The following is a 15,185-nucleotide window of genomic DNA, read 5'->3' as shown; positions in this document are numbered from 1 at the left end:
GCGACAACGAGCTGGATTCCTCTAGTGACGCAGGAGAAGAAGGAGAAGAAGCGCAAACTGTTAGCTTACCAGGCAGGTAACAGAAACTTTCATCTTTCTCTTTTCATATTTTTTCAAAATATGCTATGCAATCATTTAAGAAATTTGGGTAACAATGCTGAGATACAGATTAGAAACTGAAGATGTGGTTGAAACGTGTTGAAAAGTTGGTTTGTCCAGCCGAAGTAGCTTGGGTTAGCATCTATTTTGTAGCAACTGCTAACTGATATGAGTTTTCAGTTGTTTTTAATAAGACATAAAAGATGTTTTACTGAACTCTGCTTAGGTTAATATAGTGCCGATTTCTTACGAGACATTTCTGGTAGAAATGAGCAGTGAATGTTAGATATTGATGAACTTGTGTATCGCTAGGAGTTCAAATGAACGATGGATCAGAAGATTCCTTATGATGACTATCAGCTCCCAGTGGTTTTCCTGCCTTCATATGAAAACCCACCGGCTTGGATTCCTCCTCAGGAGGTAAGACGAGACATAAACTATTGAAATAAATATGCCATTTGTAGTTTATTTTTTTAATTAAAACTATAACTCTTTTACTTTCCAAGTTTGAACCTTGGTTATTCAGTAGTTTCTTCTTGTTTTCTTTGTTTATTTGCATGGAGACAAATGTTAAGTCTAAGCAAAAACTAAACACTAACAGTTATAGCATTAGGTAGTTTGCAATGCATGTCCCTAGATGGACCTTAAATAACATGAAACAGTTTAAAAGAAAACAAAACAACATGTCAGGATAAAATATCACACACAATATAAATCATAACATTAACCTAAAACTAAACACTTATCTTAAATTCAATTTTTAAATCTGTGACACCTTTTCTTCTGTTTGTGAAAATTAATAATAAAATTATGTAACAGAAATATGACTAAATTTAGTAGTAGTTCCCAAGTGCTTATTGTGCAGAATCTTAACTGACTTTGTCTTTTAAGAACATGTCTCGCACACTGCGTGTTTCTGTCATGGAGTGAGACAAGAATATTATGACGATTTTAGGTAGTTAATTAGTCAGCTGTTGGCTAGAGTACTTTATTTAACAGATATGACTAAGTGTAATTTTAAAACTGTGTTGCCTTATAAAGAGTGATGGATGAAGTCTTTAACACAAATACTTGCTGTCTGAAGTATTTGCAAACTACCAAATCTGTCATTCTTGTGAGTAAGAAAAAAGTGTAGGAGCCCATAGGAACAGTGGGATACTGAATTTTTGCCAAGAGCTAAGTTTACAGTACTGGTTTTAAAAAAAATAGCCCTTTGCCCAGCTGCTGAGCCGAAAGAAAATAACTGGTTTCTGATTTTAGCAGGCTACCAGAGCATGGCCAGCTACAATTACAGCCCCTGGGGAATAATTAAGGATCTGAAGATTGGAAAAGGGCATGCAGATTATTTATTGTCCAGGCTACAATTACTTTCCTTGACAGAAAGGTAGTGACATTAACTATTAGCAGTAACTCAACCTATATGATATAGCATAAGGATGTTTTATTGAAGAACCTTTTGATGAATTTATTTAATTTATATGTAAACACATCAAAACTTATTTTTTTTAATTTCCTAAGAGTTTTATTACTTCCTATCTCTTTGTATACAGTGTTGACGTTTTCTTTTGTGTCTAAGGATTTACTAGAAATTACAGAAAATCTTTGTTTTGAAATATAAAAAAGCCTAGAGCTTCACAAATTCAGTCAAACCACTTATTGCATGAGTCCATTTGAAATTTGAAGGAAAATTAGAGTGGAGAAAAGCATGCATTATTAAATTAGTCAAATAAAAATACTGAAATGCACTGAAATAAATAAAGTTGATTCGAACCAGTAGCAGAGAAGCATCTGTTCCTAAAATTCAACAGAATATCATCTAAGACAAGTTTCTCCATCAACGTGGAAATAAACATCAACTTTAAATGGGTCTTCTACCATGAAGACATGTTTAAAACAAAGCTTTCAGTTAGTGAGAAGAAAATATGTCAAAGGACAAGTTGTTGGTTTATAAATTGTTGATAGTTTCAGCTTAGAAAGAAAAAGACAAACTCAAAATGTTCAAATACAGACGGACCAAAGGCAGGAGCGATGTATGACCTGACACACAGGAAACAATATTTGTTTTGCTGCTTCAGTTCAGTATTTAGAAGTCAACTGACTTTCACCTTTTGCTGAAAATATGACGATGTCTTCAAATATTATCGCATCTGAAAGCTGTTGAACTCTGGTAAGGATGTACAGACAGACTTAACGGTTTCTCCTGGTTGAGTAACATTTGGACAAAGACGGTAACGATAACAGATAATAGTAACTGATTATCTTGTGTGTCCTGCTTAGACTTGTTCATTACACTTTTACAGTTAAATCAGTTAACAGGGTTAGTCTTGTAATGCTACCGTTTTAAATAAGGTGTCTGTTTTATTTCATTTTTTTTTGTTAAACTTACATCTCTAAAACATCCAACTTAAATGAGCAATTCTCTTATTATTCTGTCATATAGCAACTGCTTTAGCAGTCACACCATGTAGGTAAGTTTCTGGGCTTCACTGTGTATTTCTTGGTTCCCTGTTAGAGGGTTCATCACCCAGACTACAACAACGAGCTCACCCAGTTCCTCCCTCGCACCATCGTGTTGAAGAAACCTCCAGGAGCCCAGCTGGGTTTTAACATCCGAGGAGGCAAGGCGTCGCAACTAGGGATCTTTATATCCAAGGTGTGTGCAGGCGTAGTGAGCGTGCCTCCTAAACTTTTATTTTGTTGTGGTAATGAATATTATTTTGTGTCTTTTGTGGTGCCAGGTGGTCCCAGATTCAGATGCCCACAGAGCAGGATTGCAGGAAGGAGATCAGGTTCTCTCTGTGAATGATGTGGATTTCCAAGACATAGAGCACTCGAGAGTAAGTCACGGCAGATCCAGTGGAAGTTGAAGTTTCTGAAATGTGTTGTTGTAGTTTTTGTGCATTTTTCTTCATGTTATCTGGTCTGAATTGTCCACTGGTTCAGTTGCAACATATTTGGATTATCATCTCACTGCTTAGGTTTGACAAAAGACAATATTGATATATTTAGTCTAAAATGTAAAGTCTAATGTTTTTAGTTTACGCTTTTTTCATTTTTAGCAGTTGCCAATACAATTGCCCCAATTTGCCCTCATTCAAAACTCCTTCCTAGAGATCTGTGGTGAAATTTTATATGAGATTGTGAGGATAGAAGATCATTATTTGTAAACGTGGATATAAACTGAGCTGTGACAAAGCTTCCATTCTGTTTAAGCACGTTACATTTTAAAAGTTTGAGGAACGAGTCGTGCAAGTCGTGAAGTAAATCACCAGTCACTGAAAACGTTTGTCGCCCTCTTTAGGCGGTAGAGATTCTGAAGACCGCTCGGGAAATTGTGATGAAGGTTCGCTTCTTTCCCTACAGTAAGTGTTTTGTTTCATAAATACAAAGTAAGTTTACAGATTTGGTTTGTCTGGTTTTATTCAGTGAATGTTTTTGCAGGCTACAGGAGGAGTAAAGAATTGACATTATCAGATAAAATGTGTGGAAAACCCTGTTGTAACACTGATCTAAGCTGTGATAACATAAATGTTTTTCTTTGTACTCAAACACATTCAACTAGTAATTTGAACCCTATCCAGTCAACATGCTCTATCTTGTTTGGCTTTGATTAAATCTTCCATTTTCCTAACCTGCCTGAGCTTTATGTACCTTTTTCTGCATTTGAGTATTTTGAAAGAAAAGTATATCTCTCAGGATTTGGATGATCCTCAGCAGATATCATCCTGCTGTAACACCAGCGTATTAAGATCAAAATCTGTTGGATCTTAAAAAGTTTCAAGAAGAAAAACATAAATGCTTTCCTGAATTCTCTCATAATGATTCGTTTTTCAACTGAATAATGGTTTTCTCTGCTCCTCTCATCAGACTACCAGAGACAAAAGGAGAGAACTGTCCACTAGGTGGCAGCAGCGTTCCTAAAACACTTCATTCGACGTCATTTTCTGCTTCTACTGACTCCTAAGCACTTCATCGCAGCTTCAAGATGACAGATTGTTGGTGTCATTCAAACTCCTCCATGTTCTCTGGTGTAGTGGTGAAAGATGGTGAAATATTGTCAGATGTACTGCGATATTTCATCGTTTCTGCCACATTGTGGTCCAATCATATAGTGTTATGCTTTGCATTTGAAAATGTATCATTTTAATCTCCATTATTGTTTTTTTAAAAGAAGTTTTTAATGTAATTTAGTACTGATAACATCTCATCTATGTTTAATAGCATTTTGAAATCCCAAATGGCACAGTTAGTGCACTAATCTTGACATTAGACACTAAAACAAAACATTAAAACACTGACGGAAATAATAAGAGCAAATTGTGCGAGACTTCTGATAAATTTTTTATATTTGTGTTTGCGTCACCTTACAAGTTTTTGAGTATTTATCAAATATTGTAATTGTGTAAGAAATTATAAAAACTGTAAATACGAATACTAATTTTAACATTATGCCATTTTTGTACAGTTTTTCGATTAAATATACATGAACAAACTCAGGAGCCAAAAGGTTAACATGGCTTCATAAGACATTGTTATACATTTATTATGAAATGTTCATAATAAAGAAACATTCTTTAAGAATTTCAGTGCACTGCATGTTTAACTACGTTCATCTTTCAGTATCAATGTCCCTTGTGTTTCTCTGGAGGATGTTGACATAAACTTTGCACCAGGTGTCGTAACAGCCCAGGTAATCATTACATGCCAGGAATTTATGACAAATGAGCCAATTAGATATTTTAACACAGGGAACAAATATTGTAACTTATTTAGTACTTAGTAGAAAGCCTCATTTCCTCTTTGGGATGATATAAAGTAAAATTCTCTTCCAAACAAGGTGTACACTGACCTCCAAAGAGTTAATCTGATCTTATCTGATCAAACTACACATTCCTAGTACTTTTTTTTTCCTGGCTTGTCTAAATTTTCAGCTATATCCCTTAAAGCAGGGGAGTCAAACTCCAGTCCTCAAGAGCTGCTGTCCTGCAGTTTTAAGATGTGCCACAGGTACAAAACACTGGAATTAATTAGCTCCTTCTTGTGCAGATCAGTTTTCCAGAGCCTTGCTAGTGACCTGATTATTCTATTGAGCAGAGGCACATCTAAACATTGCGGGGCAGTTGCCCTCCAGGGCTCGAGTTTCACACCTGTACCTTAAAGCATACTTCTACATGCTTTTTCTTCAGCAGAGGAGTCTTTTGCAGTGCGGCCACAGAAATTAAGTGATACTTTCAGGTTCAGAAGTACACTTTAAAAAAATTGTATTATGTGTTGCAACAATAAGGCTGCAAAGATGTTGAGAAAGCCCTTAGTTGTTACCAAATATTACATGCTTCATGTGCCAAAGTAAGGTGCAGAATTGATTTAAATACTTGAAAACGGTTGCACACAGTTTGTGGAATAATTTCTGGTTTCTTTGTAGATTAATTGGATTGATACCAGTATTTGTTAATATCAAAAGAAAAGTACAAACAAAAATGTTTGCCACTCTGCACTAAGAAACATTCTGTGCATTACATAAAAATACAAAAGTTTGCCAAGCATTTGCACAAACTTTTATTAAAACTGTAATTTTGGGTTCATCATTTAAACTTGACTCATTATGATTTGCAACGTGGCATGTAAAACATGAATGACCAGGGCAGGAAGCTTTTCTGTGCACTGGAAGAACCGGCACTAGATCTGAAAACGAACTGGTTTGTTCCAGAATGAGTCGCAGAACTCGCTCCACTCGGTCTGCAGAGAAACCGGCCTTATCAGAGGAATCCAGTCAATAGAAATGATCACTGTGGTATGTCGAGCATTTTTAGTTTATTTTTAAAAAGTCAACCTGAAATATTCTGAAAACATAAAAAAAAAACTTCAGCCAAACAGGCATCATTACAATCGTGGCTTCATCAGTTTAGTGTAATAAATAAATACAATAAAATTCCAATCATGGCTTCAACCACACTCAAACTGTTAACCGACATTGCTATTTACATAAAATGTTTCTCTTTGAGGGAATGACTTTGGCATATGTTACTCCATTGCACTTCATTACATATTGAAAGGGACAAATCTAACCATCAATAATGAAATAGTACATGGTATTTTCCTGAAAAACTGGCAAATTTCTGTCAACATACTAACACAAAACCTGCGTTGTATCATTTTAACTGGCCATGAGTTTCGAAAATAAAGAAAGTCTCAGGTTCTAATAGAAAGTTGCACTTTAGGAATTAAGCATGGTCTAATCTTTAGTTTACAGACACCAACAATATGCCAACATTTAACAGTCATACTCCATTTCCCTTCACATTAAACTTTGTGATTTTTTTCATAGGTAGAAAATAAATACCCTGGCCACAGACCCGTTGTGTTGTACTTCTTTAAAAATATCCACCACCTCTGTTCCTGCACACAAGCTTAGACTCAAAGAGGTGAATGGTACCTTGATCAGAGCTCTTTTCTGCATTAAGACTTTTGTAAACACTTCATACTCCTACAAGGCACACTGATATAAAGCTGAAGGATCTCGGTGATATCGCAGAAAGCTGGGAGTCTTAAAGTCTCTTTTAAAAAACATTATATACAGGTCACCCCCAATCTCTCTTTTCGGCCACCTTTCCGTTTTCACTTGTGCGACTTTTAGCTGCTGTCTTCAGCGTCCTGATCGTCCAGTTTGGAGCTTTCATCCACGTTTTCGAGAGAGTCCGCTCTCTGTATGGACAGCAAGGCAGAGTTAATGTAGGGGAGCTTGTTCTGCTCCGGGTTGAGCCAGGCCTTCACGTCCGGAGAGTTCTTCTTTTTCCATGCTGGGTAGTTCTTTCCCGCCTGGTGCACGCTACTCAACACCTGGAAAGATAAGAGATGACGATCAGAACGGCTGCTTTATGACGGAAAAGATTTCTGCCACACCTCCACTCTCAGCAAACATTGCTGAAGGTAAAAGGTTTACGTATCACTGCGACAGATTATATTGAAGGTGGCTTAGTCAAACGAGAAAGACTGAGAAACTCACTCTTTCACCAAGTGGAAAAACAATTACACATATTCTAACTGGCTTTAAAACTGCGCAAAAGGCAAAAATGAATCTCATTAAGCACCCAGCATTTATATATTTGGCTGCTTTGTAACATTGTCTCTTTTTGATCAAAGACATAAAAAAGCAAATAATGGTTTTATGTGTGATTCAACACTCATAAAACCTTTACCTCACATAAACTTTACCAAAGATTTCACTAGCCAACTAGAAAGACACACGATCCAAAAACTTAATGCATATACTTTTATTTTGGAACTTGTTTTCATTGTTTATGGTTCTGATCCCATAAGCAATGATCTGATCCCCCATTTATCAGATCAGGTTAATGATCAGATCCATATGAAAGATACAAAACTATGACCTCTGATCACACCAAAATAACTGAGCAGCAGCAGTAAACCATGTTTCCTTGCAGCACAGTTAACATACAGCAAATTAAATTAAAGAACCTGAATCAGTTTTCAAATGAAGTTGTGAATATCCACATTACAAGCAAGAACTGAAGCGAGGTCATTATATTTACATACGCAACTTTTTGGTAGACCAAAACTTTAAAATAAAGAACTGCAAACAGGACAAGGACTCGTTTGAGGGTTTGCAGAAGTATAACTTATGGTTGGTACTAAATGTCCAGTTTCTCTGGCAAAAGCTTTAGAAGTTCAAAATTGTCATGGGACAGAATGACCAGAATGTGATGCAGTCATTAGAAAATGTCTTGGTTTCATACATAAAATGATTAACACTCCCAATGAATCGAGTGTTGAAGTGCATAAATGTTTTCTGATTTATCTTTCTACTGATTTTGTTTTGTTTCTGCTAGAATTACAACGAGGCTGAAGTTGACATCCTTTTTGTTTTTCATGCTAGCTATGACGCCAAAGCTCACAAAATGCATTGTTTTCTCATTTTATGATTTTATTGTGCCAAGATTTTTTATCAGCTCCTATTCAAAGTATAATGCCTCCCGTCCTCAGAAAGGGGGACGCTTGTAGCTCTGCATTTCTGCTTCGCTCCAGGCCATAAGCAGCTCCAAGAACTTTTAAACGTGTCTAAATAATTTCAACAGATGCAAGATCTGAAACCTGGGGAACGGGTTCTGCTGGGCGACCAGGAAACATCTTGAGCTGAGATTCTCCTTTGTCAGCAGCAGGTTTTACCTGGACCAGGCCCTTCAGTTGTGTTTCTATGGCTACCATTGTTGCTGGAGACACATGAGACACGAACTCAGACCTCTCACACGTGTACGTTTTATGTTCTCGTAAGGGACACACACCCACATCTGCAGGAACGCCGATACGCGTTTTGCGAGCCGATTTAAGCTGTTGCGGTCTTGACCCGTTTAAATTTGTGGCAGAACTCACCCGAGGAGCGAGGACCTGGGATGCTTTGTTCACCACCCATTTCGGTAGAGAACCTTCAAGAAAAACACAAAAATGAGATACAAATGTCTAAGGATTTTCAGGGTCTGGCTTGGTGTTTCCGTACCTTTTGGGTCAGCTTGTGAAAGATAAATGAAAATACAGCTGTTTGGTCCTGTGGCTTTGACATAATAACCGGTCAGGATGGACACTGCTCTTACAAATTTGCTTTTTATCGGGAAGTCCTGCAAGCAAGACACACAAAGTTGCAAAAATAGTGAGAAAAACAGATGTGTGAACATTAGATTAAGTTGTTTGGAGGAAGATGCATACCGGGTGTTTGACAGAGAAGTTCATAACAATGTACTCATCCCCCTTCACCTGCCATGAACGCAGAGTCACCACGTCTCTGTTCTTTATCGGCTTTGGACAGCGCCCTGCATATGGAGGCGAAAAAGTAAAAACATAATATTTATCATTAGTTTTTCGCTTTCATGTGTTGTGACAATAAATAGGCTGGTGAGACAAGAAGCCACTCAGTCAGTCTTCATGGGAAAGTCTGAACAGGAGCAACAGGTTTGTGGAAAGAGGAAACGCAGTGGCGATGTCTCACACAGGAGGCTACAAGTGGTGGTTTTAACTAAGGAAATCAAGAAATTGTAAAACTGTAAAGCAAAGCCTTCACGTTAAACGAACAGCAAGGAGTACTCACATGAGTAGTAGCCCACATCCGCGTTGCCAGAGAGCCGGCCGATGTCGTAACTCTCTATCATGTTGGTGTCCCATTCCTTACGGTACTGACCGTCATGAATAACGTCGTACATGGTGGCAGCCGGCACATCATCGATGTTTATTCTACACTGAAACGGGAACGGCATTTATTAAAACGTATACTATGAAACATCTTTCTAATCTTTTCATCTTCCACCTCACAAAGAAGCAGAGTAAACATTACTAATAAATCAATAAACTAGTAAAGACATCTTTTTGTGCCATAAATGTGTCTGTTCTCTTATCTATTGCATTGCATATTACGGCTTGTGTTTTAATGAAACTCTAGAGGTTACGTTCTGCAACTTGAAGACGCTTTTGTGGAACTTGCATGACATGCTCAAAAATCTTGCTTGTTTTTTATCAAGATAAATTCTTGGAAGTTTTCTGTACCTTTCATGTAAACAGCAAGCAGCTTTCCTGGAACTTACATGAACTTAAACTGATCTCACGTTGAGCTTATCTGCTACATACCTATCATTTCTTTGCAGCTATTATTAAACTTACCTGTAATTTAGGATGCTGAAAAGTAGTAATAAGTCCCATGGAAACGCCAGGTGAGTTTCATGACAATTACAGATGCATTTTAGAAAAGCTTCTGGCAAAGTGTCAGTAGAGCTCCTGGACACTGGACCATGTTTTTTATTCACTGCTGCCCATTTTTGCAGTGCACTTCATTTCTGAAGAGGATCTCAAAAGTTTGCTGATTTGAGAACCACTGGGGCGCATTAGCTAACAATCTGGCTTAAAAAGGAGCAACAGGTAATCAGCATTTAAAGTAACTTACCTTGATTTTATGGACTTTGGGTGAGTTGATCCCCCTGTCTGGAAGAACTTCGATCCAAACTTGCTTTCCATTACTGTCATATTTACTCAGCCAGTTCTCGGAGGCCAAACATTGCCTCTTGAAGTCCTCAAATGCCTCCTCCTTGGGTAAAATACTCATTTTATAATAAAGTAAATCTCAGCTCCGTTCAGTCCAGTAAGAGATCCTTCGCCAGTCGGTCAGGGTTGCTCTGCGGCTGCCTGTCTCTGCCTTGATGGATTTATAGGCACCGATCGAGTCGGGCAGGATTCCTGAGCCATTCCTCTGAACAATGACAGCCTCTCCCTCTGACGCGAGCGCGCTTCCGGAATCCAGGTGTGCGTAAAAGGAGAGAAAAAGGGCCAGGCCCCGCCCTAATACACAGGTCTAAGCAAAGTGGCAACAGGCGCCATTAGTTAAACAATAAAAGAGATTTTCTGCAGGGGGGAGAAACTAAGAGCTGGATTCTTTAATTGTGGGAGGCTTTACACAGTGGGTGTGTGAGGATTACTCAAGGTTGATGTAGCCACATCACGACTTTTTAAAAAGGTAGGCGTACACTGAAAAAACAAACTGTTAGAACCAACCAGTAAATCAAAGGAAGTGTCTTTAAATTATATTTTCACAAATCAAATCAGGCATAATTAAAGTCTAATAAGCTGTAATAACACCAGGATTGTGTTATAAAGACTTATTTTCCCCTCCAGTTTGGCTAAAAAACCTCATTTAGAGCCGACTTAATTTTTGTGATAAATATCTACTGTAGTAATTTGTTATTGTTTAACAAAAACACATTTATATCTATTTTTAGGTTTTTGGAATAAAAAAAGGGACGGAAAAAAGTAGTTAATTTCCAACCAAGGGATAAGAAAAATAAATCTAAAAAACTTTTCCTGGTACTTTTAGTGATGTTTTATTATGGAAATTCAATGCAATTATTCCAGGAAAAACTTCTAAGTATTATTTTATCTGTATTTAAAAATATTAGCTGTTTATCATTTTTGTCAAGGTTATTAAGCGTCAAGGTTTTACACTCCTCCACTAAGATTAGGAGCATACTTATTATTTCCAAGTCAGAATAAACATTATTCAAATATTTTAAACCTACAAGTTAGAGCAGTCAATACAAGATACATTTGATTAATATAAATACTTTCATAACTACAGCAGTAGAACCAATCATCTTTATATTTTCTTCTATCTGTTGTCTGTTTAAAAGAAACGTTACGTAAATAGTAAAACTGCCTGATTTCAGGAAGATAAATAACTGAACTACTACAGCTGCAATAATGATATTTATTACAACTGACCCACATTTGTCTGACTCTTTTCTTTGTTTAGCATTAAGCAAAGTCCCCACAACAACATTCTGACTGTAGACAGTGAGGACAGAGTCGGTCCAGCTGGCCGAGTTTATAACCATCATTAATGCATGATTCATGAAATATGATGCACCGCATCTAAACATTATTTTCTGATTACAATATTATTGACACTGCGATGCAATTTGATATATGTTGTGCAGCTTCATCAAAGGGCAATGGATTTATTTAATTAATTTTAATGTTGTGTCATGTAAACGTTTTCCTCCTGCCTGCCAATATCTGCCGTTTACCCTGAGGCAAAAACTTCCTCTGGGTGAAAAAGATCAGCAACTTGATTTCTTCTGCACAAGAACTTTTTAAGTTCTTCCCAGTTCCAAATGTTCCTCTATAAACATGTCAGCACATGAAATGAAAATATCAGCTGACTGAAGCAACATATTCAGTTACATTTTAATCAAAATAAAGGAGTTAATTCTATAGAATAGAACCTCTGGTGGATATAATGTTGGGTTAGTTATTTTTGTTGTATTTTATTGACTTATAATTGACATTCCTGCAAAATCTGTTTTTATTGTGTAAATTGGGCTGGAACTGTAAATAAAGCAAGGTCATTCCTCTGTCTTCTGTTGTACAATGAATCAGAAAAACTCCCAAATTACTAATCTGAACAACTTTTCTCTGGCTGCTTAAGAGTTATTCTAACAGATGGTAAATCATGGCTTCAGTTGTTGACAGTCTCTAAAGACTCTGGAGAACCTGAGCCTTTTATATGCGTCAGCTGACTGCAAGCTCACAAGATAATTTACCCATTTCTTCTTTTGATACAGGTACACACATCAGCTTATAAAGTAACTAAAAGCATCTCCAGCTTGATTCTGACACCTTTGTTGTCATTACTCTTAGAAAAATGCACATTTTAAGATGACTTTCCATAGATTAAACTACTCACTATGTGTTTTTCAAAAATAAATTAAATATAATGTGTGATTTTATTTCAGATTATATTGTTTAGCCAAAATTCACATTTTCATTTTGCAAGGCATGCTATTAAACATTTCCCAAAAGTTAGAACTAATGTACTGAAAGGAAATGTGCTATTCAACTGTGGACTTTAATGATAGTAAAAAAAATTAAGGGAAAGATTAAACAATATTTCTGTAAAAGTGCAAACAATGTAAATTTCTGGTTGTGATTTGAATATAACACTACAGTCAATTATGCATTCAGCCTAAAGTTACATATGTTCTGCCACATTTTCTTCCATGTCTTGTTTTACATTTATTTCATTTGTAAAAACTGTTCTAGTGACGTAAATCACACAATGTGTGGACAACACCTTCACCCTATCAGAACAGCGGGCGCATTGCTTCAGCTAAATGCGGATCTGAATTAAACTAAACCGTCTTTCATTATGGAAATGAAACATGGTTGATTTTGACCTTTTTCCTCCATGGTTTGTGTGCAAACTGCAAACATGCTTCCTTCTTACCTCTCCTCTATAACGGCCAGATTAGTGGAGTTCATGACTAATAGTCTTGCTTTCAGCTGCATTGCACATCGTCACGGTCCCACGCTTCCACACAGCTCTGAGAACAACCCATTCTTTCACAAATGTTTGTAGAAGTCAGAATGTCAAGGAGCTGCATTTTATCCACACGCGGTTGTGGAAATGATCACCTGATTTAGGTGGTGTGGAATGGTGACTCAGCATATTGTTGAATCACACATAAGAATCCTTGATTTTCCAATCATTTGAGGAAAACCTCCCTTTGCATCTTCTAGGTGTGCTTTCTTGAGGCACACCTATAAGATGCAAAGGAGGTCAGAATAGGTCTACAGGCCATACAAAACAAGTCCATTACATCAGAAAATTTGATTTTAGTTTGCTCAGTTCTGGCTGTTTTGAGCTCATTTCAGAATGAACTGTTTTTAGGGCGTCTTGTCTAATCGCAATTAAAAACACACCTGTTTAGAATTGTTTTTGAAATGTAATATGTAACAATGTATTGTCTATTATATGTTGCATGATTTTGTGTTCTTGTGTTTATGATGTAAAGCACTTTGAAATGCCTTGCTGAAATGTGCTATACAAATAAAATTTGATTGATTGATTTAAATCCGCTGCTGGCCACGCCGACCAACTCAACGTTTACACTCGCATGTGAAAATGGCTTCAAACTGATGCACAGTTGTACAATTTCCATCTGTGAAAAGCATTAGTAGAGCCTCCTCCACAACCAAAAAGAAAACAGAAGGTGGTTCTGAATAATAAGTTAACATCAAAGCACCTGTCTTTTCCAGCAGCCATTGTACAGCCCATACGGCAGTAAAACCAGTTCACCAGCGCTGGAAGTCAGGGTGGGTTTCTGGGGAACAGGCAAATCTCAGCTTGGGTTGCTACGTAACGGGTTGGGATTCATTGAGCTTGTTAGGTGAGAACCAGTTTAGGTACCAAAGGAAAAAAAACATAAACTTATTTCCAAAAACTGTCCAGATGGAATTTTTTAGCTCTTATTTACTTATACTTACGATATTTGTCGTGGCCATTTATGTTAAATTTTGTGAATTCTAATTTGTAACAATTTAGTTTTCTTTTTTGGGTAGTTAGAATATATGTAAGTTGATTTAGAATTGACATTTGTAATATCTTCTGCATTTGGAATTGTTTAGAGTAAGACTATGTTAATTGTTAGACCCTCCCATTAATTTGTTTGGTGCGAGAGAAAATTTGTTTGGTAAATGTCTGGTGTGTTGAGGGGAGGTTGTAAAATGATTTTTTGATCACTTTTCTGGAGCATTTTGTTGGACACCTTTTTAAGAGTATTTTTCATTTTGACTACGTTTTAAGACACTTTAATTATGTACTTTTTTGTCACTATTTTTTCCAAGAAATAAATTATATTTTTTACAAACATTGAAGAAGTGCGTTCAAATCACTGCCTCTTAACACCCACAGCCTTGAATGGAAATTTAGATTTTTTTGGAAAATAGAAGGCCGTGACAATATTTAAGTGAGATAATGATACAATATTAGAGCTCTACTAAAAGATGCATATAATTAATTTTGAAATGAAACATTCTAATGCTAAAAATGCAATAACAGCTTTTCTTTAGTGAATGCTTGATCATTTGTAGCTTAAATTAACATTTCATCAGTGTTAAGTCAGCATGTGCTTAACATGGTGACTTTTTTAAAATCAGTTAATTAATAATTGGATAACCAAAGGTACTTGACAGGATACTGTTTAATTAATAAAAGATTAACTAAATTAGCTGATGATTGATTAGTCACTATTGATTGTTGTAGCCCTACCGGAAATGGAAATAATTTTGACACTCCTGGTTTATGTCGTAGTGAACATGGGTCGTAATTAGGTCACCTTTGAAGCCAGTTTTATTTTAGGGTATCAGAGTAAATGAGAATCCTGATCTGAATTGAGATGAGTCCTCCATTGAATTTAAAGTATAAACAATGACATTAAACTGAATGGCTGTCCACTGGTTCCTGTGTTGGTGTACTGATTCTGAAAAACACACACTTCAAATTTATTCAGAAGAATTAAAGCAAGTTCATGTTGGTATTTAGCCACTCCCCTCTGTTGTAAAACTTCATACCATTGACATAATGAGTGGTTTCAGTCACACACCCACACAGGACAGGTTTTTCACATTCAGTTCAGGTGCCGCAATTTGTTCTTGGGAACAGAAGCCAGGAAATAATAAAGCTGGTTATGACCAGTAGTTTACTGGTTATGACAGCTGTTTAGTTTTTTTTTTAATACCAACAAGAACATGACAAA

General features: G+C 36.6%; 2 protein-coding genes across 3 annotated transcripts; one reads left to right on the top strand and one right to left on the bottom strand.

Annotated features, from left to right (window-relative positions):
* LOC129360679 (PDZ domain-containing protein 11) lies at window positions 1-4,902 on the top strand. Of its 2 annotated transcripts, none has more exons than XM_055031009.1 (6): window positions 1-76; window positions 412-519; window positions 2,612-2,752; window positions 2,838-2,936; window positions 3,401-3,461; window positions 3,967-4,901. In XM_055031009.1, exons 2-6 carry the CDS (start codon window positions 427-429, stop codon window positions 3,999-4,001), a joined length of 429 nt encoding a protein of 142 aa, XP_054886984.1. In that variant the 5' UTR covers window positions 1-76; window positions 412-426; the 3' UTR covers window positions 4,002-4,901. The 2 variants fall into 2 exon arrangements, with proteins under 2 accessions (XP_054886984.1, XP_054886985.1); XM_055031010.1 differs by having other exon boundaries at window positions 27-72; window positions 3,967-4,902.
* A 991-nt stretch (window positions 4,903-5,893) lies between these two features.
* LOC129360678 (START domain-containing protein 10-like) lies at window positions 5,894-10,331 on the bottom strand. The gene is made up of 6 exons (XM_055031008.1): window positions 10,043-10,331; window positions 9,197-9,344; window positions 8,818-8,921; window positions 8,612-8,729; window positions 8,488-8,540; window positions 5,894-6,936 (listed from the first exon to the last, which is right to left on the bottom strand). The coding sequence occupies exons 1-6, from the start codon at window positions 10,199-10,201 to the stop codon at window positions 6,730-6,732; spliced, it is 789 nt and encodes a 262-aa protein (XP_054886983.1). The 5' UTR covers window positions 10,202-10,331; the 3' UTR covers window positions 5,894-6,729.
* Window positions 10,332-15,185: the final 4,854 nt, after the last annotated feature.

The sequence above is a fragment of the Poeciliopsis prolifica genome, unplaced genomic scaffold, assembly GCF_027474105.1.
Source record: "Poeciliopsis prolifica strain line A6 unplaced genomic scaffold, Auburn_PproV2 SCAFFOLD006, whole genome shotgun sequence".
In the NCBI taxonomy this organism is placed as follows: domain Eukaryota; kingdom Metazoa; phylum Chordata; class Actinopteri; order Cyprinodontiformes; family Poeciliidae; genus Poeciliopsis; species Poeciliopsis prolifica.
This window is presented reverse-complemented; position numbering and strand designations above follow the sequence as displayed.

Bases quoted from the DNA above. Each gene is read 5' to 3' on its own strand.
- LOC129360678 (XM_055031008.1), bottom strand. From the start codon at position 10,201: ATGAGTATTTTACCCAAGGAGGAGGCATTTGAGGACTTCAAGAGGCAA. The intron at 8,541-8,611 runs GTACGGAAACAC...TTTTTCTTGAAG, and splicing joins TTCACAAGCTGACCCAAAAG to GTTCTCTACCGAAATGGGTG. The intron at 6,937-8,487 runs GTGAGTTCTGCC...TTATCTTTCCAG, and splicing joins CCCAGGTCCTCGCTCCTCGG to GTGTTGAGTAGCGTGCACCA.
- LOC129360679 (XM_055031010.1), top strand. From the start codon at position 427: ATGGATCAGAAGATTCCTTATGATGACTATCAGCTCCCAGTGGTTTTC. The intron at 2,753-2,837 runs GTGTGTGCAGGC...TTGTGGTGCCAG, and splicing joins TAGGGATCTTTATATCCAAG to GTGGTCCCAGATTCAGATGC. The intron at 3,462-3,966 runs GTAAGTGTTTTG...TCCTCTCATCAG, and splicing joins GGTTCGCTTCTTTCCCTACA to ACTACCAGAGACAAAAGGAG.